The sequence below is a fragment of the Silurus aristotelis genome, assembly GCF_946808225.1.
Source record: "Silurus aristotelis genome assembly, chromosome: 5".
NCBI lineage: Eukaryota > Metazoa > Chordata > Actinopteri > Siluriformes > Siluridae > Silurus > Silurus aristotelis.
The window spans coordinates 16,029,893-16,053,247 of record NC_139578.1 but is presented as its reverse complement, the minus strand read 5'-3'; the positions used below and the strand labels follow the sequence as shown (position 1 = coordinate 16,053,247).

General features: G+C 36.9%; 1 protein-coding gene across 1 annotated transcript; it reads right to left on the bottom strand.

Moving 5' to 3' along the window:
* Nucleotides 1–1,675: 1,675 nt before the first annotated feature.
* Nucleotides 1,676–22,472, bottom strand: sec24d (SEC24 homolog D, COPII coat complex component). Its single transcript, XM_083540842.1, has 23 exons — nucleotides 22,315–22,472; nucleotides 21,146–21,297; nucleotides 20,364–20,451; nucleotides 20,127–20,275; nucleotides 18,323–18,595; nucleotides 18,094–18,233; nucleotides 16,432–16,543; nucleotides 16,041–16,168; nucleotides 15,056–15,194; nucleotides 14,800–14,915; nucleotides 13,175–13,299; nucleotides 10,492–10,683; nucleotides 10,219–10,312; nucleotides 9,577–9,693; nucleotides 9,314–9,484; nucleotides 9,088–9,184; nucleotides 8,792–8,937; nucleotides 7,682–7,820; nucleotides 7,397–7,515; nucleotides 6,946–7,125; nucleotides 4,599–4,790; nucleotides 4,152–4,241; nucleotides 1,676–3,910 (listed from the first exon to the last, which is right to left on the bottom strand). Exons 2-23 carry the CDS (start codon nucleotides 21,294–21,296, stop codon nucleotides 3,770–3,772), a joined length of 3,099 nt encoding a protein of 1,032 aa, XP_083396968.1. The 5' UTR covers nucleotide 21,297; nucleotides 22,315–22,472; the 3' UTR covers nucleotides 1,676–3,769.
* Nucleotides 22,473–23,355: the final 883 nt, after the last annotated feature.

Below are 23,355 nucleotides of genomic sequence, written 5' to 3'. Positions count from 1 at the left end.
ACACCTTCTCATTCAAAGAGTTTTCTTTATTTTCATGACTATGAAAATTGTAGAGTCACACTGAAGGCATCAAGGGCTATTTGACCAAGAAGGAGAGTGATGGGGTGCTGCGCCAGATGACCTGGCCTCCACAGTCACCGGACCTGAACCCAATCGAGATGGTTTAGGGGTGAGCTGGACCGCAGAGTGAAGGCAAAAGGGCCAACAAGTGCCAAGCATCTCTCGGGGAACTCCTTCAAGACTGTTGGAAGACCATTTCAGGTGACTACCTCTTGAAGCTCATCAAGAGAATGCCAAGAGTGTGCAAAGCAGTAATCAAAGCAAAAGGAGGCTACTTTAAAGAACCTAGAATATGACATATTTTCAGTTGTTTCACACTTTTTTGTTATGTATATAATTCCATATATAATTCCACATGTGTTAATTCATAGTTTTGATGCCTTCAGTGTGAATCTACAATTTTCATAGTCATGAAAATAAAGAAAACTCTTTGAATGAGAAGGTGTGTCCAAACCTTTGGTCTGTACTGTATGTATATATATATATATATATATATATATATATATATATATATATATATATATATATATATATATATATATATATATACACACACACACACACACACACACATATATACACATATACATACACATATCAGCTGAATTTAGTGTATATGAAGTAAATGCAGTTTTACAACTTTAGTCATATATATAGTTGCCAATCTTAGCAGAATAACAACTTAAGGAGTGGCAATGACTTATTTAGCATATTTCTGAGTACCAGCATGAGCCATACAGTATTTTATTTGATTTATGATCCTTATTACTGTGTGTGTGTGTGTGCTAAGAACCTAACATCCAAAGTCAGAAGAGAGGCACTAATTTGTGCAAATGCAGTGTCTTTTATTTGGATTTACACTTGAAGTAAATTTGTGTTCTATTTCCAGCCACTCCTGGCACAGGAACAATGAACATTGCTGCTTTTTCATCATATTATGTCGCAAGCTACAAAGAGCATCCTTTCATATTTCTCCCTTTTTATGTCAATCCAAAGCAGTCGCCTATTATCTCTCTTTTTTTTCCTTTCTCTCTACTGTTTTCTGGGATTAAAACTGATTAGCTCCCGCTGCCTGAATCAAAGATGTAGGTAGAGCTGAGACCGACTACAGCACAGACAGAACAGCGCGCATGCTGGGTGACAGATGTATGTTTTCTGTCTCCCAGCAGCATTCGAGAGCACTTGTACAAAGGCAACATTTGCAACTGCCATGTAATGCAATTACCACCAGCAATATGCTTCATGGCATGCACTGGGTTCTTTGACAAGCAAGCTGATTTGTGTAAAAGAAAATATACTTCTATTTTGTGTTAGAAATAGTCTCCAGTATATTTTTTGCTGGTGCTGTGAACATAAATCTGAGAAAAATTCTACTTTGTAGGTACACTTTTTATATATGTATTGATTTAATAGCATGTTTTTCCTGATTTGCTGATAGACAATTTCATATTAAAAATGAACTCATTTAATTATTGTCTTCTCAAAGTCAAAGGTCAATATTTTTTTTCAAGTAATGTTACATTAAATTAAATGTCCACAATATGTTGAAATGATGTATTTACATTAACATACCGCCACCTAGTGGAAATGTGAAATATGTGCAGGACCAAAATCATTAATTGAAGTCTGTTTAATTTGGGATTTTGTTCACATACTTTTGTAATGTGTTTACAATCGAAATTCACTCCAACTATCTTTGGAAACACGTCACATGCTGTAGAACTTTTGCATCGAGGATGCTAACCTTTAAAATGCAGCGGAAATGCTGGGTGAAAGACTGGCAGCTGCATGTTAGTGAACGCTTCACTGTGTTAGAGACGGTTAGAAAGTGATGGTACTGAATAAAGCAGATCTAGTCATACATCCCTATGCTGTTAGAGGACATAGAGGCATTAGGTGACATTGATTCAATAAACAGCTCTGAATGTATGTGCTTGGTTGTGTTTTGACTGTTAGATCAGTTTGTTGCAGAAAAAAAATTATTAGTGTGGAAGTGGTGAGAGTCTGATACTTAGGTCAGCCATGCAGAATGTGCTTCACAGAGCTATTAAAATTAGGTCTTTTTTAGTGTTCACACAAATGAAAAACATTCACTGCAAAAAAAAAAAAAAAAAAAAATCCTGACTTCAGACTTTTAATCAAGGTTTTTTTACTGGATGTTTATAAACTGGAATGTATAGGGCACTTTGTCTCCTTAAATGGGCCTAATGTTCAGAAATGTAAAAATATCTACTTTTACAATGTAAGCAGTACATGTATCTCTCTACATGGGCTGACTGAAGTATGTTTACATATAAGCCATAATCTTTCAAATATATAAAAGAAGTAATAAAAAAATACACTGCTTCTTGTGATGTGCCACAAAAAAAGATTCACGTATACCGAATGTGAAAAATGTAATCAATGAATCAATTTACTTTGAAAGCCATGAAGCAGGTTCTTTGAGCATGAAAAAAAAGCAATGCTAAAAAAGGTGCCTTATGAGTAAACTACTGAACACTGACAATAATCGGTTCACTGTGTACAAATTTACATCATAAATGGGACGAGAACAAACAACATACCACCGAATAAGGAGTACAGCAATTTCTTAAGATTTTTATGAATAAATATTATTTAACTGAAGAATAATTAATTTCAATTTATGTCTATTCTAATGTATCTAATGTTACTAATGATATCTGATAATTAATTGATTCATATACAGCATTCCCGTTAATAATTGTAAGCAAAAAAATTTTAATAAACCTTTTTAATACAGACTAACACATTTTTTTATTCTTTTTTGGTACCTTTTAATAAAAATTAATTTTTTTTAAATGCTATTTTCAATTTGGCAAATACTGAGTAAATGTTTTCCTTTAATATTTTAAGAAACAATAACATACCATTACATACAAGCAAGCCAAGCTTAATCCCAAACTAGAATTTTAAGAGAAAAAAATAAGAACACTTGTGAAGTCCTGATGGTGTACAGTCACTGAAAGGCAGCTCTGGAAAGAGTAAGAAGTTTGTGTGTGCTGCCTGACTATACACTTACCAACCACTTTATTAGGAACACCATCCTTTATCATGTTATCAAACTGAAAGTAGCCTTTATGAGTTCATTCTCATGTAAGACCAATTCAGGCTATAATGGAATGTATGTGGTCAACAATAGAAAATAAGCTGTGGCTTTTAAATGATGTTTGAATGGTATTAAGTGGCCCAAATGGTGGCAATAAAATACCCCGCACACTATTTACACCAACAGCAGCAGCCTGGACTATTGACACAACACAAGCTAGGTCTTCAAATTCATGCTCTTGATGACAATTTCTAAACCTTCCATCTGCTCATTTATCAGGCTAAGCTAAGTTTGTCCCAATCTTTAAATGAACAGTTTCAGTGAGCCACTGCCAGCTGCAGTCTCAGATTCCTGCTCTTGTTTGGCAGGAGTGAAACCCGATGTGGTGATCTGCAGTTGTAGTGCACACTCCTCAATTTTTGGTATGTTGTTTGGTGTGCTATTTTTCTGCTTATTTTAGCGTAAACATTTTAGTGGTCTGAATTATTATTGTAGCCTTCCAGTCAGCGCAAAACAATTGTTTCTTTTTTAATGATTTTGTGCAATGTGTTGCTGACATATGACTGGCTGATTAATCGATCAGGTGTCCAGACATTCCTAATAAAGTGGCCGGTGACTGTATATGAGTCTGTGTACTGTATGTTAGGACAGGAGCTGCCTAATCTCACGGTGAACAGAGCACAAGAATTCCAAATACGAAGTTCCTCCATGCAGGCCTTTATCCTCCACTAGGAGCTGGCGGAAGAGCAGTTCTGATCTGTCTTTCTGCTTCACAATCACCATCTGCAAAAAGACAACAGTGCTAAAGCTCTACAGCAAAAGAGACCTGAAAGCACTCTAGAGGGCGCTCTAGTAAAAAAAATTCAGAATTCAGAAAAAGCATTCAGCATTGAGATGTATAAAACATAAAAACCTTATTTTGTCACTCCCTAACACAGTGACTTGCAGAATATGTATCAGAACAAAGCAGTATTGTTGTTGAAACACAGTGTAAATAAAGGTAAAAGGACTGAGGGAGTTGTACCTTCATAGACTTGCACCGCTGCTGGAAGATGGCACAAATGATGGAGTGAAGCTTCCTAGAGTGGGCATTATCCAGTTCTGGCAATGTCATCTGCAGGTAAATTAAAATTAATACTCGTCAGTGATAAGCAGCTTTACAGACTTAAATGTAAAAAAAAAAAAAAAAAAAAAAAAAAAAAACTGTATAATTAAGATGAATTCAGTTTTATATGTATTGCACTTTAAACAATGGACAATTGTCCCAAAGCAACCTTACAAAAATACATCATTACAAATGTAAATTTCAGCATCAAAAATAAATATTAATCGTTAATAACTAATTCAAGATATTAATTGGAATGTGCTTTTTCGGACCTGAATCATTTAAAACCAATGCAATTCAACATTTGACTAAAGGTGATAAACACTGACTGCATTTGATTTTGTGTGTGATGCTGGTGTCTCTGACCGTGTCTGAACTGAGGTGGGCCATGGAGGGCACATTGAAGAGGTTCTGGATGATTTCAGGAGAACAGGCCTGGCCCAGCCACAGAAACATGGACTGACCGTTCTCCAGTAAAAACGCACCGGTCTCGCTCAAACGCTCCTCAGAGCAGCGCACTGCTGCCGGAATCGAATCACTTGCCACATCCATGGAGTGCTGACAGAGACAAAGTAAGAGCCCATGTTCAAAGAGGCACAAAATATTTATTTTAATGGTAACTTTTTTGACCTACTGTGTGTTTTTTGTCATTTTAATTGCCTGATTACACTTTGCCTTTTAACTTTGTAGCGAAAACAGTATGGCTAATTATCTTTGAGGTTGCCTTCCTGTATACAGTGCATTGCAAAAGTATTCATACACCTTGAATATTTCCACATTTTGTCACATTATAACCACAAACTTAAATGAATTTTATTGGGCTTTTATGTGAGAGACCAACACAAAGTATCGTATAATTGTGAAGAGGAAAGGAAAATGGTATATGGTGTTAAAGATTTTTTAACAAATAAAAATCTGAAAAGTGTGGTGTGCATACGTATTCATCCCTTTTACTCTGATACCCCTAAATAAAATCCAGGGGAATCCACTGCCTTCAGAAGTCACCTAATTAGTAATTAGAATCTACCTGCGTGTACTTAAATCCCAGTATAATTACAGCTGTTCTGTGAAGGCCTCAGAGGTTTATTAGAGAACATTAGTGAGCAAACTTCATCATTAAAGAACACACCAGACCGGTCAAGAATAAAGTTGTGGAGAAGTTTAAAGCAGGGTTAGGTTATAAAAACATATCCCATGCTTTGAACATCTTACGGAGCACTGTTCAATCCATCATCCAAAAATGGAAAGAGTATGGCACAACTGCTAACCCACCAAGACATGGCCGTCCACCTAACTGACAGGTCAGGCAAGCAGAGCATTGATCCAAGAAGCAGCCAGAAGGCCCATGGTAACTCTGGAGGAGATCCAGAGTTTAAGAGAGAGAATTTGTCCACAGGACAACTATTAGTCATTCACTCCACCAATCTGGCTATTATGGAAGAGTGGCAGGAAGAAAGCCATTGTTGACAAAAAAGAATAAGAAGTCTTGTTTGCAGCCATGTAGGGGACACATTAAACATGTGGAAGAAGGTGCTGTGGTCAGATGAGACCAAAATGTAACTTTTTAGTTTACATGCAAAACGTTATGTCTTGTTAAAATCACTGCACATCAGCCTGAACACACCATACACATGGTGAAACATGGTGGTGGCAGTATCATGCTGTGGGAATGCTGTTCTTCAGCAGGGACAGGAAAGCTGGTCAGAGTTGATGGGAAGACTGATGGAGCTAATCCTATTAAAGGCTGCAAAAGACTTGACACTGGGGCAGAGGCTCACCTTCCAGCAGGACAACGGCCCTAAACATACAGCCAGAGCTACAATCAAATGGTTAAGATCAAAGCATATTCATGTGTTAGAATAGCCCAGTCAAAGTCCAGACCTCAATTCTATTGAGAATCTTTGACAAGACCTAAAAATTGCTGTTCACAGATGTTCTCCATCCAATCCAATTCAACTGGACCCGTTTTGTATCATTTTCCTTCCTTTCCGTCACAATTAAACGATACTTTGTGTTGGTCTCTCACATAAAATCCCAATAAAATACATTTAAGTTTGTGGTTATAAATTGACAAAATGTGGAAATATTCAAGGGTCATGAATACCTTTTTCAATGCACTGTATTTTAGAAATTTTTCTCCTTGATGCATTTCACTTATGGAGATAAAACCCAGACTTTGCACTCAGGTGCAGACCAGAATAACAAGTTTAAAACTGCCTAGCAAATGGTGTCCAACTGATTGTGATTTGGCTTTGCCTTAAGCTAACTGCAAAAAGTGAACCAAAAATGGAGTATATTTTGGGTCGTGGATAACATTTTGGAAGATTTGAACTATTTAAATGATCCATGAGATGCAAACTGAGCCAAAAGGGAAAAATCTGAAGTGTTCTGGAAACAGGGGTCGATGAACAAAAACATTTATTTAGTCCTGGCTCTAGGTTCTCTGATCCTGGAAGAGTTATGCTATGTCTAATTTATTAGACAAAAGGCCAGTTTACTCATTTTACCCTCAATTGCCACATTTATGAACAATATATTTTAAACATTACATTTTTTGTGCACAAAATATAGCTGGTTTGGAGAGCAAATGGCTAAATGATTATATCTATTTCAGCCTGCATTGTTTTCCTACAGATGATAAAACAGCATTATTTAAATGGTGTACATTTAGTCTTTGGTTCCCTGTTCCCACTTTCTGTGATTGTGTTCTCACCACTGGAATGAGCTGTGGGTATAGCAGGACCTGGCTCTCTTCCACTCCCATAGACATCATACTGAGTCTGTGGAAAGCCCTATCATCTGTAGTGAGTTCAGTGCTTCCCACCAGAACTGGAGTCTTCAACAGGCTGTTCATGTAGACCGGGAACACTTTCATAGCATCAGGCAGGATCAGCTGCATTGGAGAAAATGATTGGGAAAAGAATGGGTCAGCAGACATAAACATTCAAATTGCCTACGGTCAATAAAAGTGAAAAATCTAACCTGATATAACAATGGCAGAGATTTATAGTGATAAATATGATGGCTACTGTTGCTTCAAATCAGTCTCAATTTCACAATTACCACAAGTACATTATATAAACAACAGTGACGTCCAACATGATGTTTGCAGAGCTAAAGCAGGATTTAAAGCAGAAAGCCTATTTGCTATTGACGTTTCAGACCTGACTTGAGGCAGAAGATGTAGCACAGTTCTTCCTATAGCAGGCCAGCATATGAGCAGTCTGCCTCACCAAAATCTCCCTCACGGTTCGCACTGGTTGACTTAGAATAGTGTGGTATGCTGAACAAGCAAAGAAAGACACTTAGTGTAAATATGGTGACACACACAAACACACCTACTCTATATGACACACTTGACTACAATTGAGTCTTGGATAGAGATATGTGTAATACATATAAACTGACTCTAGTTGAAACAATCATGATACTAAAATTAGACGCTTTACCTGACTTGGCAAAGAAGTTAATGAGAGCATCAGTCTCACAGCTCTTGTACAGCTCACTTAGTTGCGAGCTGCAGTTCAGACCGAGATTGTGAACGCGCAGCCGTCTCTGACCACCAATAGAGGTGTACAGCACAGCACACTGAAAAAGCAAGAGAAGCACACATCGTAGGGCAGACCTAGAAAAAGACCTGTAAGACACAAATTTTCTCCAAATGCACATACATCAATTCTTTTTCGCCTGAAAAACCTACGGTCATGTTCTCATTATAATACTACTACTAAAAAAAGTAACAGTAAGGACTCCCGGTATGATCCTGACATCTTCCAAAACATGTCAGCAAGCCAAATGAATACACTAAATTGAAATGATTGTGAATGTGTGTGCATGGTGCACTGCAACGGACTACTTCCCAATTCACAGTGTATTTCCACCTTATATCCTGGGGTAGGCTCCAGATTCACCACAACCCTGACCAGGATTATTATTATACTTACTGAAGAAAAATGGATAAATTAATATTGTTTTAAACATTGCAGTGTAGAAATGTGATCTGCTTGGGACTCTTACCAGGCAGTCATCCAAAATTATAAACCGCAATATTGCTGTGGTAATTGTTTACGTGATCAAATACAGAGTTTGGCATCAAACATTACTGGAAGAGAGTACCTTGTCTGTGTTTTCTCTTTTTATTGTGCAACATATTTGTTGCAGGACTTGTCAGACTTGTCAATAGGACAGAGATGTCCTATTGTATTCTGCACAACATTTTTTCAGTTTCGCTTAGAGAAATCCAAATGCTGCCAACTTGAAATTAAAATTAAGCAAGCAGATTACTTAAGCTCACTATTTCAACAGGAAATTGCGAAGACAACATTGCAATACTGGCTGCTCACCAGGCAGTTGTTAAAATGTATTACTTTATAAGCACAATCAATAACAGGGTAAATTAAAACATGAATAACTTGTTTGAATAAATTGGCTAAAAGTATGATTATTACCTCTATTGACTCTAAATGATAAAACTATCTATAAGTTATACATGCAATATGCAAATATTGTCTATAAAATATTTGTTTCCTTGTGTTTTGTGGTGTAGGTGCTGCACTGACCTGTATAAGTGCCCCGGCCTCCTCACTGAGTGCGTCATCATGCTTAAACTCCACTGTAACTGCTTTGTCACAGTCCACTGCAGGCATCTCCACATCTGTAGTTGTGTTCATATAGATGGCACCAAAGAAGTCTGTGGCCCTAAATCCTTAAGCATAGAGAATATACACAGACTCAGGTGTGCAATCCTAAAATAGTCAATAGTAAGCTTAGTCTATTACAAATGTCTTCTCTGTTATACATTGAGTGTGTTGTTTCCCTGAGTGTCCACACTGTTGTTTGAGAGTGCCGGCTTTACCTGTGTTGGTGCGAACACGCATTATAGCATCAAATCCGATGGACTTCTCCACATCTCGTCTCAGATCTTTGAGGAAATGCTGACTGTCTGTCTGAACCTGATGGATGAGATTAAGTTTTGAGGTTCATTACAAGAGACTTTTCTCAAAATATAACAAGTAAATCCTTAACACCTCAAGGAATTTGAATGTGCTTGTGCTTGTTCATGCGCAAGTGTTAAAACACACCTGGAAGTTGCTGTATTTGTAAACTGAGCCGCCAGTGTGTGTTGGAATGTCACCCATAGTGGCCAAGTCCACATACTGGTTAGGGAACAAGAAGAGGTCCACGCAGCATCCCTGACTCACACACTCTTTAGTCAGCTGCTCATATACACCACGCTGTGGCTGAAACAGAGTCTGCAAATGCAAATATACACAGATTAGTATTACAGTTTAAATGTGCACATATGTATTTAATTGGATACGCAGAGAGATCATTAATTTGGCACCTTTTCTTTCTCTGTGTTCACCAGCTTCCTGTCATCTCTGTTCTTCAGCTTTCCAGGTGCTTCTGCAGTTGGGAGGGAGGAGTGGAAGATGAAAAGCTTTCCACTGCATTCAGCAGCCTGAGCGCACAATGGGATTGGCATGATCAATAACTTACAACCTAATAAATAGGTGATTAATGAATAATGAATAATAAATCAATCCTATGAGAGGCTATAAGAGTTAGATATTACACACAGAACTGCAACTCAAAAACAGGAGGAGGACCCGTAAGTGATTACTTTTTAGAGATATTTACATGTACATTTATGCCATTTGGCAGATGCTCTTTTTTTAGAGCGACTTACAACTGAGCAGGTTAGGGTTTTAGGCCCTTGCTCAAGGGCCTAAAAGTGGCAGCTTGGTGGTGGTGGGATTTGAACCTGTGACCTTCTGATCCAAATTCAAATGCCTCAACCACTGAGCTACCACCTTCCGATATGGTGTTTTAAGGAGAAAATGAAAGTGTAATTTAGGAAAACGAATAAACTGTTTTGAGTTTTCAGTTAAGTTTGCAGTAGTATGCTATGCCAATTGTATATATTTACCAAATAACAAATAGGTATGTGCTCTACACATATACTGTATGTACACATATGGTTTACCTTCAGTGCTTCCATTCCAGCTTGAATAACTGGGGCAAAAACAGTTTCGCTCTCATTTGTGTCAGCAAACATTTCAGGGATTTGGCTCAACAGACTATAATAAACAGTACAAAGAACAAAAACATCATTTAGGTTTAATCCTTCTTTTCCTAGACGTTCTTTTCCTGGACGTTCTCCAAAATATAACCAAATTACATTTCATTGCAAATAGTACCGGATAGTTTTTTGGTTTCATTTAAGAAATTATCATTTTAATACTACTGGTTAACCTACTTGTTGATGACACTTCGTGATTCCTGAAAGCTGACCAGGAATCCCTCCAGAAGGGGTACGAACATTTCTGCCACATCAGAGACCACCATCATCTGGGGCTGAGCTAGTGCACTGTTCACATTGAAGAAGTGCAGGATCTTGTTGTAGGTTACAAAACCCACTCTGATGGCTGAGCTCTCAGCTCCCTCCTCTCTTAAAAGCAAGAGTCAGGAAACATTAGTGTTATTGTTCAGAAAAGCACTTTATTATAAGCGACAACATTTGTGGACTTGATTGCATCATGCAATTTCTGCAAAGATTTCAGATTCCCCTCATGCTGTGCATCTACTGTTCTACCACATCCCAAAGTGTTCTGTTAGATTCAAATGTAGAGACTGGGACAATAAACTTTTTGTCTTGTTTATGAAACCAGGTTGAGACAACATTTCCCTAGTGACATGGTGCAAAAGCATGCTAAATGTAGCGATAACAAGTTGCTCAATTCTGGCTGTGAAGGGATGCACATGGTACAAGCAATGTTTTATTGTTATTAACAGGCTAAAAGTGTGCCAAGAAAACCTTATTCCACACCAATCCATTAAACTCCACCACCGTCAACTGCTGACACAAAGTAAGTGGGTCTGTGGATTCATGCTCTTAGTGTCATATTCTGATCCAACAGTACATTTTTCTAGTTTTCAAGTAAGCCTGTGCTGCTGCCTCAGCTTTCTGTTCATGGCTGACTGCTGTAGTAGCCAATTCACACAAAGGTTTGGCTGTTTGTGCATTCTGAGATGATTTATTAATAAGTATGTGTACAGGTGTTCCTAAAGAAGTGCTCAGTTGAGTTCTGTAAGACAAAGGACATATCCAAACATTTGCACTGATAAAACAAGGAAAAACTGGAAAACGGCAGAAACATGTTTTCTTGTAAAGGACTGTGTGTTTATATTTTTAAGAGCCACTTCCTCAGCATAAATAATTGTGAAAACTGGTCAACAGGGCCAAAAATACATTCCCAGAGCTAAAGAAAAAGAGTCAAAAACATTGACTGGTTTCATTTCGGATGTGAAAATCTTGGCTCTAGCTGCACTATTAGGACAGCATTACAGATATGGAAAGTAAAAAAAAAAAAACGCTTGTTTATGGGTTTAAATGCCTTGATCTTGCCAGAAACATTTGAATAATAGTGGGTCAAGAATCTGTGTAAAAACATAGCTGTATATATAAAAAAAAAAATTTATTTTAAGCAAAAATAACAAAATTGAGAAGCGTGAAGAAGAAGCAATTAAAATCCTTTTACCATCTTATCATTTCTACCTTATCACTAGGCTGACTGAGAAAAGTTACAAAGAGCAAAAGTCAAAAGTTCACACAAGCTCCAACTAGACAGAAGAATGTGAAATGACACACAATCTGCTTACAAAATGATGCATTTACAATAGAATTCAGTTTTTGTTTTTTTGTTTTTTATGGGAGGACTGCATTAAAATATAAAGTTCTAACAAAATGTGCATTCTGTGCCCATGACTATAAGTCTTTGTAGATAAGGTAAACTGACCTGTATGTGGGATTTGTACACTTTTCGAATATAACAATTCTAAAATTACGTGTTATTACTGTAAATTACTGCCTTAATAACGCAGGGCCTAATAAACAAAATCAAAACAAACCTCATTCCAAGACTGAGAGCACCAGCACCCTGATTATTTCAGGGCATATTTATAAGCTTGATGACTAAAAAGGGACAAAATACAATAAAATCAAGCTGCACCAAGATTAGCTACCAAACTGCTTGGCCTTTGAACGTTCCTTACTATGGGAGCTCACAGAGTGGTAAGTCGAGCCAAATAAAAACGTCGACTGTGTCCAATGTGTTTTTGATTAAATGCATGCACTCTAGTGAGCAAAGCCAGAAACACAAGGGAGAAATCAGATTTAATACCACAGGCTTATTTGGAGTGCACTTCCAGCATGCTTTGGAGGTGAGGTCAGTTTTCTAAACAAACATGAACATACCCAAAGGGGTTGGTGGAGAAGGAATAAGAAGTTTTGCAGGAGATATGCCTGTGAACTACTACATGATAAATCAAAAGTAAAAAAAAAAAAAAAAAAAAAAAGGCAAAAAACTACCTACAAAAGCATTGTGCTCCATGACCTTTTTAAAGATTTGGGCTTTTCCTTGATCAGCCCACACAAAAATCATGCAGGCGGGAATTTTCTAATGATGAGATACCGCAGTACTAAACTTGGTGGAGTTTTGTTGTTTTACTTTTTACTGACCATATTCGGCATGGAACTGTGGGGTCTTTTAAGGTGTAATCAGTGTTACACCAGAAGTATGCCACCAAAGCCATCCTGACACGCATTTGATTGGTTTGATATACAAAAGAACAGATCCCTAATAGTCACATTTGAGGGATTAACAGGCTTCAACAGCATATATTTGGAGTTCTAGAGGGAATGTCAAAAAATATCTACAGCTAATAAATATCATCCTCTATCATCCCCTTACACCCTATTCCAAAATTAAAGAAGAAAATAACACGTTGTCAATGTGGCAATACATGTGTATAAAACTATTAGCTTTTATAAAACTAGTAGCTTTTCCTCCAGTGGTATACATGATTTCTTGACGTCTTGAAGCAAAGTGAGTTAATCTTTTTTAATAAATGCCATCTAATAAATATGCATGTTAACATACTTTGGAAGGTGCTCCAGCAGGGTCTTTAGTTCCTCACATATCAGTTTGACAAGTCCACTCTTTATGTTGTTGTAGGAAACATCAATCATAAAGATATAAGCAGGAGGATTGGGAGGCTTATTGTTCTGGAAAAAAAAAATATATATATATATGTGATTATAAATATTATACTAAAACAACCTTACTTATAGACATACTGCCATACATACTGTCTATAATACTGTATATTCACTACATATTGATCTGACTGAATACATTTGAGGCATCTTAATTTTTAAATATAATCACATGAATTATGCATAGCTGATTAATGACAATATCTACTGTATAAGTCAAGTCCAGTCAAGAAGCTTTTATTGGCATTTTAACCATATATAGCTGACGCATGACACAGTGAAATGAAACAACGTTCCTCCAGAACCCTGGTGCTACATTAAACAACATAAAGCTACAAAACATAGAGCTAAGGACTAGTAAGTGTCCTGGTGAAAACAGTGGATAAAAACTTTAATTACTTTAAATGTATGAATCAATGTAAAATTATAACATGGTTAATGTATTAACATAAACATAATTAGCTATTATGGAGACAAACAAAATCTGCTTTAAATACAGCACATCCAAATTCAGAAACGAACCCGGCTGTTTCATAACATTTCTAATAGAAAGTTTTATGTGAGGATGATAAAAATGATCACCATTTGGCAGACACGCACAGCACTATGTTTAAAAAAAAAACAAAAAACTAATCCCATCTGTGATTAAAGCTGGAGGAAGTAACATGGTTTGGAGCCGTCTCAGGGTCTGGACAATTTCTAGTCAAAATAAACGGTTCCAAATTCATTGTTCCCACAATAATTTTTACAGCAGAATGGCAGCACATTATTAAATGGCCAACTGTCAGTTCAGACCTTAACCCATGAGACTGTTCATGTAATGATGATCTGAAATAGTTGTATAGAGGTTAATGGTCTTCTTGTCAATATGATTGGTAACTACTAGGTTATTGATGCTGAAAAAGGTTCTACCTGTTTTTAAATACAAGGGTTTTCATTTGTAGCCTGGACTGGAAGTGAGGAATAATGTGTGAGTAATGTGTATTATTGGTTTAGGCAGATTATATATTCTTATAATGACAAGCTAAAGATCAAACCTTAATTCATAAGTATTCAATGCAATAGGTGACGAATGCAAAAGAGAATAATTTTATGATAATGTATGCAGCTGTATTCTCATGGACAAGCCATTCAACTAAGTCCACGTAAATCAACAATTTATATATTTTCAGCTGCTTAGGGCAGCTTTGTAATGAACTAAAATATGACAGTGCTTTTGTTTTGAACCTGTTGTCTTCAGCCCACTACAATGTAGCTCCATTAGATGTTTTCTTGGGCAAGCTGAACCCTGGTACTAAAATAACCACTCTAAACAATTTAATTGTTATACAAAAATTATTACAAGTATTAAATTCTACATTAATCGTTGTAAATTGATGTTTTAAAAAATACCACTTTACATAAATACACCAGATCACATTTTCAAATGTATATAGAAATAAGTACACAAAAACCTCAGTGAGTAAAATATAATATATTGTTGAAAAGGACCCATAAATAAAGCATTACCTTGCAGTAATCCAGCGTAGCAGCAAACTCATAAGAACCCAGTGACAGCTCTGGTCTTTCAAACACATCCACTCTTCGGCCCATATGGTCCAGGTGCTGAAAATACTGGGCAGGAACTAAAACAGGATACATTTTTACTTCTTTGTTTGTCTTAAAAGAAAAAACTTTATGGGAAAAAAATAAATTTGTTTGTTGCTATGTCAAGAAAATGCTTTAAAACCAACAGTGAAGTTGGTTGGTGGCTTGTCGTACTGACCCTCATTAACACAGCTGCAGAAGGCACACTGAAAACGTCTTCCACCGTCGATGAAAAGCATAAAGGGGCACATGTAGGCCTTACAGCGGTTACAGCGTATAGGTCCTGCCTCGCCATGATTTACTATGTATAGAGGAGTCTGATGTAAACAAAATCAAGAGAAGACAAAGATGATGTTTATCATTTGGACCAGCCTTCAGGTGGTTAAGATTATAGTATATAAAGACCCCACACATTTATGGTTCATATAAATGACAAATAACTCACTAGTATGAAGAAACATTCGCAGAATAAGTTGGAACGGCATCCTTTCTGTGTAATAAAGCTAGTGTGCTCTGTTCACTTCTCTTTTATCTGTATGCGCTGTTCACATCCATTACTCCATTCTATGTTTACAAGAACTAAGTAAATGATATTCCATCATTTAAATCAAGAAGGGTTACCTAATGATAAAATATAGTCGTGAATTCTAATCCATATGCTTTTATTAAATATGTACTATGGCTACTTGCTAGTGCTAGTCAATAAGGAGGCCTAGAAACTTTTTTATCTGGCATGTTCCACAGCGATTGAATTTTATACTAATTAGAATCTTGTGAAAGAGTACACTAACATTACCTAAAAAGGATGCACAGCAATTTTGCTGTCACAAACAGAAAGGTGAGACTGACTAAAGATTTCTGGACCACACAACACTTGTATGAACTCACCGATCAAGAATTTTAATGCAACATACTATCATTTGTCACACTAATACATTAATTGTAATAATAGTGTCAAATGATTGTAAAACATTGTCAAATCAATAACCCAGCTACCTTTTATACAGTTACAAGTTACTAGTATACTCCAGTCTTAAATATTGGCTTTTGTTTAATGGAATAAATATGGCTATAGTACCCAGATGTACTGGGATTTACAGGAATGAAACAAACACACAATATGTAAAAGAAAAAGATCTCTAACAATAGTCGAGATTACATACTTCATTTCTGGGCACTGTGGCAAATGGTTTGATGATGGCAGCCAAAGGCACTTGCCACTGCTTGGCAAGGTCGGAGGTACAGGGAAATGAGTAGGTAGTGCATCGCATGAACCTTGGGCTAGCATTTCCTGAAACAACAATAAACACTTTGGCTAAGAAATAATTATTATTTTTCAGGTATACTACAAAGTGAGTAATTAAAGCTTATTTATTTGTTGCATCACTCAATGATAGAACCCTTAAGTGTACTACTGAAGCTCAGACAAGCTTTAATGGTTTCTTTGTTCAAGTGTAAACCATAGAAGACCACAAAGAACTTCAGTAAAACAGTTTGCTAAACAGTCTAAAAGTATATCCAAACACAAGGCAGTTCCTTTGTCACAAAACTCACCTTGATCTTGTACAGTGAAATTGGTGGTTACAAGGGGCGGCACTTGACCCCTCAGATTTGTGATGTAGACCTGCTCACCTCTCCTAGCCTGGTCACTTTCAATCACTTGTGTCTATAGAGTGGGAAAAAAATTATTTTATTATAACAGATTGGATGCAGAATTTCAGATAATCTAAAAATTTATTTTTATAATAATATAAAGAGCATATAATCTTACTGTGTCATAATATAAAGTGCAAATAGTAAAATCCATGCCATAAATACAGAAGAGAACTTACACACTTTGTACAGATAGCTGTCAGCCAACAGTTTTACATTTTTAATAGTATAATTATGAAATGAATTAGCAATTGTGCCCCCACTGATAGATGAGTCGACTAAAGGACTAACAATGAGTTATGTTTAAATGCTGCAAGTGATTTTTCCCTTTGGTGATGAGACATAGTTGAGATACTGTACATTTTCAAAAGAATTGGGTCACCTGACCTTTCCTGTTATATGTGGTTCTTTTTCAAACTGTTACCACGGAGCTGGAGGCACTCAATTCTATAGGACGTCTTTAGATGCGCAATAATAACATTTAGCATTCACTTGAACTTTGAAACCCAAACCTGTTCCAGCATGGCAATGCCCCTGTGCACAAAGTGAGCTCCTTGAAGATCTGGTTTACATGCTTTAGAGAGGAAGATCCTGAGTGGCCTGCTATAGATCTCTGATCTCATCCATACTGAACACCTTGGGGGTGAATTGAAACGCTGACTGCACCCAAGACCTCGTCACCTACATCAGTACCTGCCTTTTATAATACACTTGTGACTGATTAACACAAATATCCATAAGCACACTCCAAAATCTCATGGAACAGCTTCTCAGAAGAATGGAGGGAATTACAAGAGCAAATTGGGACTTAATGTGGAATGCAATGCTCAAAAATCACATACTATACTTATGACCAGGTGTCCCAATACTTGTGGAAAATACGTGTACATTGAAAATGCTAACTTAAATGTTAGCATTTTACCAAATGAAGATTTTTTTTCAGTCCCTTACTCATTTCTATTTTCCACAACATCTTCAATCAAGAGCTGTGTTTTTTACCAGGGCACTTTAATAATAGTCAGATATACTACTACATGTTAACAGTATTTATCTTTGCATTGTTAGTGGTAGGATGCAAAATGTGGGCTAAATGTACAATTACTTAACTGCTAATAATAAGAAGAAAGAAGAAAAAGAAGAAGAAGAAGAAGAAGAAGAAGAAGAAAAGGGAGATAGATATTATTGTAGTATATATTTTTATTATTACATATTAAATATGTATTATTTATATTATAATTATATTAACTATTATTAATATTTATTATTCATTGTTTATATTATTGTTATTATATATTAGCAATTGTTTTTGTTGTATTAATCTAGGAAATACATAATACAATATATTGTATAAATGTAAAAGATATATTATTATAGAATGTTTAGACCATGCTGACACCAATAGTGGTGATCGTTTACATAGTTAATAGTTAATACATAATTAAATAGTTAATTGAGTATTAAGTATTTTAGGTAAATTAAGTATTTGTTTGTTTACACTTCTCACATACTGGGAGTATTGCAGTGTTTCTTGTACAAGTAAGTACTAAATCAATCAGTACTTACTGTGCTTGGGATGGAGTCTGGATCGAGTTTCTTCTGAGGGGGTCCTGCCATGTTAGCAGCTCCTCCTGGAAAGCCTCCTGGGAAAGCGCCTGGCTGTGGCCCTGCCATCAGTGACCCTGGCATCTGTCCTCCATATAATCCTGTAACCAAAAAAGAATTATAGAGTACTGCCTCAGCTGACTGTGCATAACATTCCAGTTTTGAAACAAAATGCCAAACCTCCATTTACCTGTCTGCTGAGGTGGAAATCCCTGAGGTGCTGGTGGCTGTTGAAATCCAGGTCCACCCAATGAAGGAGGGTGAGGTGTTGAATTAGACAATCCCATTGGCGGAGGCCCTGTTGCACTCATGGGTGGACTAGCTACCATTGGTGGACATGTACCCATAGAAAGAGGTTGAGTCCCTGGAGGAGACATTGGTGGATGTCCCATTGTTGGTGGTGGAGACATTTGGAAAGGCTGTGGTGCTGCTAAAGACTGAGGAAGCTGCATGGGGCTTTGGGCTTAATAAAACAATGAAAAGAAAACAAGTCTGAAGAAATAGCAAATATAATCACAAAACAAACTTTATAGCCAATTGTTTTCAGGTGTTAATGTTTAGCAACAGATTAAATAAATAGGGAGAAGAGTAACCATGACTTACTATACATCATTCTAGAGCTCATAGTCTCAAGCAGCGATTTCAGATCAGTGTTTTTCAATAGAAAACGTATAACGAATGTATTTGCTGAATGTGTGTAAGCAGTACAAAACATGTATAAAAAAAACCGCACTACTGATATTATTATAGTAATAACGAGTCACAAACACATCCACTGCTACTAAAAAATAAATTCCGGTTTATTAGGAAAGATAAGGGTCCAGTGAACAACAGTGTTGTAATTTAGATGTTTATGCCTTTGTTTACGTCACAGAACTTCGGCTGGTGTTTGTGTTTATATATTTCCGAATAACTTTCACATAAAAAACCGACATCTTGCTTGTAAAAAAAAAAATAAAAAAAAATATGGCTGGTAGAATATATTGGTACAAAAAAAATAAAAATAAAAAAGTAAAAAAGGCGGAATCTTTGGTTAAGTCTCTACTCTCTCTGCAGGTGTCGCCATGTTTTATTATGCCCCGCCTCTCATTTCAAACCTTTTCTTTCCAGCCAATAGGATTATGGAAACAAAATGACTGATGGACAATGTAGCCAATAAGTGCAGGATTCTAACGATATATGGGAGGATTTTATTCTCCACGTGTGTGAAACTTTTTTATTACTCTTTATAAACACGTTCGTAGTGACGAACCAGGAAGTGATGCAGCTCTCAGTTCAACACATACAGCTGTTTATAGCTCGTGCTAACTGGACTGTTTACAAAAAAAAAGAAAACAATGGGGAAAAAATGGACAATCAAATAAGTTGTTTTATCTGAGATTTGCACAAAAAGCAGCGATGTGGAAAATATTTTTTGGGCGGAGTAACAACAGAGACATGGAGATTTGCATCTGTAGGTTACAATAAATCTCCCTTTATAGCTTTATACGATTTTATTGGTTTTATTGCCTGTTTGTTTTTGTAGGAGAAATGCTTGAAAAGTAAGTTTGTGTGTGTGTGTGTGTGTGTGTGTGTGTGTGTGTGTGTGTGTGTGTGTGTGTGTGTGTGTGTGTGTGTGTGTTTGTCTCATTTGTTATGAACATCTTCATAAAATCTGAAATATAAACTCATGAGACATGTGGCTTTTCAACCCAGTACTTTTCTGGATTGCTCTAGGACTGATTTCATGTATTTATATATAAAATAAAAATAATGTTCAATGCAGGAAATGTATATCCATGGGATCTATAACTTAATATCTTTTTGAGCAATATCAACTTTGATATTTGACAGTAAATCTCAAAGTGTCTTCTTTCCAAAGATATTTAAATTGTGTATGTAGCACATTTTTATCAGTAACTGTTAACATTTAAAGTTAGGTAGAGCATTTCAGCTGTGTGTCCCAAAATCTGTGTCGAAGGGTTAAGAAAGACAACTGATAAACCTAAACATACCATATCCATCAAGGTTCATAGCACTCATCTGATTTGTTATTTGTTTGGCTGGATGCGTGGCTGGAGACATGCTGTGGTATGGTCTTTGAGGGGGCTGTCCATAAGGAGACATGGCAGGTGCAGAGACTGCCTGAGGGGGTTGAGGAAACCTACCAAAAAAGAGATGCGGTTCAATTTAAACTATGATTTTTTTTTTTCACAAAAAAAAAAAATCTTTATTTTGGTACAGTAAGTTACTTCTGTGAGTGTGCGCCATTTTGTTGAATAGGAGATCCATACTGGCTTGGCGCAGGTTGTAGAGGCATTCCAGTAGGACAGGAGGCAGCTGGTTTGAGCATACCGAAAATATATCATTTACAGAATTTTAATAAGTAGTTAGTACACAGTTACTGAGCTACTTAAACACCAAAAACAAACAGACTATGTTTATAAAGAGCAGAAGTTCATATTTTGCACTGTTTCTAACTGTGTAGAGAAAAGAGATGTGGAAAAGTGCCCATATGTCAATAATAGAATAGAATAGCCTTTATTTGTCACATATACATTACAGCACAGTGAAATTTGTTCTTCGCATATCCCAGTTTTGCTTGGAAACTAGGGTCAGAGCGCAGGGTCGGCCATGATACGGCGCCCCTGGAGCACAGAGGGTTAAGGGCCTTGCTCAAGGGCCCAAGAGTGGCAGCTTGGCGATACCGGTGCTTGAACCCCCGACCTTCCGATCAGTAATCCAGTGCCTTAACCACTGGAGCCACCACTCCCCCTCTATAAGGAATACTACAACTATTATTTTACAAATGTATCGATTATACCACCAATCCACAACATTTACTAAGATCAGAGAATTATATTTAGAGAAACAATAAAAAATATATATGGTTAGTCATATTCTTGTAGTCTTGCATTAAAATGTCTAGACGCCAGAGCCAGCTGGCACATATAAACACTGAACAAAAGATGACATGTTCTTGTTAAAAGTGAAACCAAAGTCAAAACAGAAAACAAAGTCAATTTCACTGTACCTGTTGGTGGTGGAGGGAAGGACTGTGGTGGAGCTCCATAGTGCCCATAATGGGATTGAGGAGAGGGAGCACCCAATGCAGTGGGGTATCCCCCTATTCCTGCCTGGGCCTGCGAGTATGGTGGTGTAGCAACATAACCCTGCTGGCTCATCCTGTTAGAGCATGACAATATCCTTATGCAGTACGACTCTTCCAATTATGTCAATATTTAAAACTGTACTTTAAGCAGTGACGGCCTACTTTAGATGCAAATGCTTAAATTGCTGCAGCTTGTGTAATATGACATTAATGTCTTCCGTAGCCTTGATTCATGCCATAGTGCGTGCCATCTCAGAATCTTTTGTAAGATGGACCGATGAACTATTGTGAGATAACAAATGTGATAAAGCGAAGGGATCTTAAATTTTGTGTGTGTGTGTGTGTGTGTGTGTGTGTGTGTGTGTGTGTGTGTGTGAGTGTGTGAGAGTGTATCAAAGCATTAAAAATGTTCTTGCAGAAAACATAATAAAGCCGATAGTAACCTGCAAACCATTTCAATTCAATTTCATTTGTACAGCGAACCATAAGTCATGTGCTTTGACTAAAATGAAAAATCTGTAGTGAGAACTTTTAAAGTTGAAAGTATTTGGCCAATACGAATCAACTCTGACCTGTGACAATATCCTGTGCAGATGTTTAACACCGAAAAATGAACTAAAGCCATTTAGAAGCTTAAGTATAGCATTAACTGATCAGAAATACTCCCTGCTTGATAATTTTTATGTTCATGTTTATGGAAGTTTAGCAGTGAGACTGGAGTGGGGATTTACCTCTGCCCTCAGCTGCCACGTCAAAGCTGAATGTTCAACATGAAAACAATCACACGTTTTTAAACGCCAGCTCCTATAAGATCATATTTTCCTAACAAACCAGATAAATTCCGTTTAGCCACCTGTATGGTGAGAATTAATGCTTTATTAACGCTGTATGATCTTTACCGATAGCTACAGAGTCGCGGTACATCTACTGCGCTAACTGACAGACGGAACTCACGGACGCCTCAAACTTTCCTGTTTCCTGAAAGTCTTTTTTAAACACGTGGAACATAATATCACGTAATACCTTACACTGCCGCATAAGACGTCCGAGCTGTATTAAAATATTGAATAAAAAAATGTATTAGAATTTACCTGTAAGGTAGAGATGAAACCGAGCGTCCTGACTACTAGGGAAGGGGAGGCGAGCCTAACGGGAGTGCCACGTCAAACTCCCGGCACCGGCCTCGGCTATTTTGCTGCCTCTGCGCATGCGCGTAGTGGCGAAGACCCGCTACACGTCAGCAAAGATGCAGGAACGCAGGCGTGCGCAGAGAAATCATAGGAGCAGAAGAGACGGAGATCTTCCACTCTTCCTGCTCTTCAGCGCATGCGAAATGCAAAATAAGGATGCATTCACGCAAAAGGAAATATGAAATTTTTTTCTCGAAACCTACTAATTTCATGTTTCATGTTTTTATGAAATGAAACTAAAAAAATAAACAATAAATATGAATATAATAAGATAACGAATATAATAATGAATATATCTATCTATCTATCTATCTATCTATCTATCTATCTATCTATCTATCTATCTACCTATTTATTTATCTGTCTGGCTGTCTGCGTCTGTCCTGTTTGATAGCTAGATAGCTAGATAGATATCTTCAATCGCTATCTATCTATCTATCTATCTATCTATCTATCTATCTATCTATCTATCTATCTATCTATCTATCAAACGAGACATAGATAGATAGATAGATAGATAGATAGATAGATAGATAGATAGATAGATAGATAGATAGATAGATAGATAGATAGATAGATAGATAATCTATCTATCTTTCTCTCATATATATATATATATATATATATATATATATATATATATATATATATATATATATATAAATGGGAATGGTTTGCTTCCTACCTCGAAGGTCGCTCATACCAGGTAGCATGGAGGGGATCCACATCTCCCCCGTGCAGACTCACCACTGGTGTCCCACAAGGCTCAGTACTTGGTCTCCCCCCCTCCCCCCCTTTTTTCTCCCTCTATACCCACTCCATTGGTGAAGTCATATCCTCACATGGGTTTTCTAACCACTGCTATGCAGATGACACTCAACTGATCTTTTCTTTCCCTCCATCAGATACCACAGCTTCCGCTCGAATCTCGGCATGCTTGAC